The 3,004-nt window shown below is 37.5% G+C and overlaps 1 protein-coding gene across 1 annotated transcript; it reads left to right on the top strand.

The window, feature by feature from the left end:
* The first annotated feature begins 507 nt into the window (after positions 1–507).
* On the top strand, positions 508–945 carry LOC143551827 (uncharacterized). The gene has a single exon (XM_077042173.1). The coding sequence runs from the start codon at positions 508–510 to the stop codon at positions 943–945; it is 438 nt and encodes a 145-aa protein (XP_076898288.1).
* The last annotated feature ends 2,059 nt before the right edge of the window (positions 946–3,004 follow it).

Raw genomic sequence — 3,004 nt, 5'->3', positions numbered from 1 at the left:
AGGGATGCCTCATTGTGCTTCCGTAATTAAGTGGCTAAGATGTAGGGGCAGTAAGAGGTTAGCGGTAAGGTGAGCAGGTTAGATGAGCGACTATGTGTCTTCAGACCACACACACACACACACATATATATATAAATGCATGTAGTGGTTGTATGGTAAGTTGTCTGATTAACTACAACTCACACAGCGTTTAGTATGCATGTAGGTGAACACGCTTTAGGAGCTAGCATGAGAACGACACATAGCAAGGATTGAACGACTGGCATCCAAAGATGGAAGAAATGATGTTTTAAATATGATGTTTTATGATACGTTTTAAAAACAAGTTTATATGTTTGTAATGGATGAATGAAAGTTTTAATATTCCGCGAAAGTTTTAATTTACAATGATTTGTAGAACTGTGTTTATGAGTAAACCTAACATGAAAGGTAGGGCACCTGGACGGGGGCCTTAGATATAGCGACTGGTTTCAAGAGATGACGAACTTCTTGTTCGCCAAAAACAAGATGGGTTTCGTGGATGGTTCTATCCCGAGACCGGATCAAATGAGCTACACGTACACGGCCTGGCTGCTTTGCGACACAATGATCAAGGGTTGGTTGACCACCGCCATGGAGAAAGATATACAAGGGAGTGTAAAATACGCCAACACTTATATTGAGATATGGTCCGATCTAAGAAAACGGTTTGGTAAAGAAAGTGCACCACACGCATACGTGTTGAAACAGTCCCTTACCATTACGCGTCAAGAGGGAGCTTCAGTGTCCACATATTATACAAAATTGCTTTCCTTATGGGATGAAATCCAAACCGTGTTGTCACCGCCACGCTGCATCTGTGGTAAATGTTCATGCGATGTCGGTAAAAAAGATGAAGTAATTTGGAGAGAAGGAACGAATGTACGAGTTCCTCATGGGGCTAGACATGGAGTTCACAACAATTAGGACTCATCTCCTATCAATGAAACCGAGCCCCACTTTGGGGGAAGCCTTTTGTTTAGCTTCCAAGGATGAGCAACAGAGAAGTATTGCTTCTTCAATGAGGTCACAAATTGATTCGGTTTCCTTTCAAGCCAGACCACAAAACAAGCGAGACAAAGCGGGCTGGTGAAACCGAATAGTGTAGCCACTATGGAAAATCTGGTCACAACCGAGATACTTGTTTTGAGAGAATTGGGTACCTTGATTGGTGGATGGGCAAAGGAAAAGGGGAAAAATCTATACCAAAGGTTGGTTGTGTCGAAACAAATGAAAAGGCGACGATATGGGGGTTAAGTGAAGAGCAATACTGAACTTTATTCAAGCACTTTACAGGAACTAAAGAAATCTCACATGGTAACCATATATGTGACAATCGTCAATTTCAGGTTAACTCCGTTAACTCAACTCCGTCAATTCAAACTTTAAGATCGTTGAATCTATAACGTACACTTCATTACATTTAAACTAGGGTTTAAATGACGCTTAACACTCACTACATGGGTAGTCTTTCGGGATTTGCACCGAAACGCAAACGAGTTGACGCAAACGATTGATAAATAAACGACAAACGTAAAAACAATAATTATATGATTATTATGTGTTAGGATTATGTGCTATGTGATAATACTATGGTCATGTTAACTTATTGTCCAAGTATGATGGAATGTTCTAGAAAAACAACACTTGAAAGTAGAAGGACTAGAGTGTAACTTGTTTGCTTATAAATATATCCTAAACTAAACCCTAACCTATTATTATTATTCCTTCCAAATCCCGATCGGAGCTCTCACCTCCCCTCTCCAAGGCTGCCGTCACTTTCATACACACATACAAACCCTAATCAAGTGTTTAATCCAAGAACTAGGTGCTAGGAAGGTATAATTGATCATCCTTTACCTTCTTGTTGTTTAATTTTGATGTTTAATGGGTTAATTAAGAACCCTAGGCAGCCGATTTTGATAAGTATGTATGAGTTAACATGATGGTTGTTGAATTCATGATGATTGATAAACTAGATTGATATTGATACATGATTGATTGTTGTTCTTGATTTGAATTAAAACACAAACCCTAATCTTGTATGTATGGTGTGATTGATATGCATGGATAGTAGTTATAGTGTCTAGAGGGTTATATGGATGCATAATAGTTCATAGATTGTTATTTTGTTGAGTTTTGATGTGAACAGATTCTGGACAGAATGTATATACGATGTTTAACTGACTGTAACGAAGTGTAAACGTGAAAATTGATTGAGATTGTGGGTACTGCAGTAAACTAGGTTGAGTCTAGTTTCTATAAAGTATAAATTCGTAATTTTTGGATAAGTGGAAGTATACTTTTATGATTTTACAAAAACGTGATGCAAAGCTGAGCTGTTAGACCTGCTGTTAGGTTATATTGTAAATTCTATATCTCATGAACTACGAGGCCAATTGGGTTGGTTCCACTTCTGGAAGTTGACTCACTGAGTTAGGAACCAAACCCAAGTGGTCTTGAATTTATTGGATTTTTCGTTTACCGGGAATTGCAAATAACATTCTGTTGTGCATGAATCTGACTGATATGAGTTTACTGTAGTGTTTTGATCATTATGAGAAATCTATATGGAATAAAAATAATATAAAATATGTTCTGGAAACCTAAGACATGTATGTTTCAGTGGTGATTTTTGGTGAATTAATTGAGATGATATGATCGGTGAAATAGTACAATCTTTCAAGTAGAAATTCTGTCACAATGAAACTAGCTGCTGAGTTGTGTAGGAATGCATGAAATATGATAGTTTTTATATAATTGTTGTATTTTGACCAAAATACCCTTGCGGGGAATAGTTGCTAGTTTGATTGCCATGAATTGACCAAATTGCCCTTATGGGGAATAATGGTTAGTTAGTCTTTGTTTGTTGACCAAAATGCCCTTACGGGAATAATTGCTTGTAAGTATGTTATTAATACATGACACGAAAGTAATTGCTCACTCGTGTATCGTATCACAATTGTACTTGTTTAAATCACACACG

This window comes from Bidens hawaiensis, unplaced genomic scaffold, assembly GCF_021521415.1.
Source record: "Bidens hawaiensis isolate Kalapana, Puna unplaced genomic scaffold, B.hawaiensis_p1.1 tig00016667_1, whole genome shotgun sequence".
NCBI classification, from domain to species: Eukaryota; Viridiplantae; Streptophyta; class Magnoliopsida; order Asterales; family Asteraceae; genus Bidens; species Bidens hawaiensis.
This window is presented reverse-complemented; position numbering and strand designations above follow the sequence as displayed.

Excerpts from the sequence above, each read along its gene's own strand:
- LOC143551827 (XM_077042173.1), top strand. The coding sequence starts at position 508 with ATGGGTTTCGTGGATGGTTCTATCCCGAGACCGGATCAAATGAGCTAC.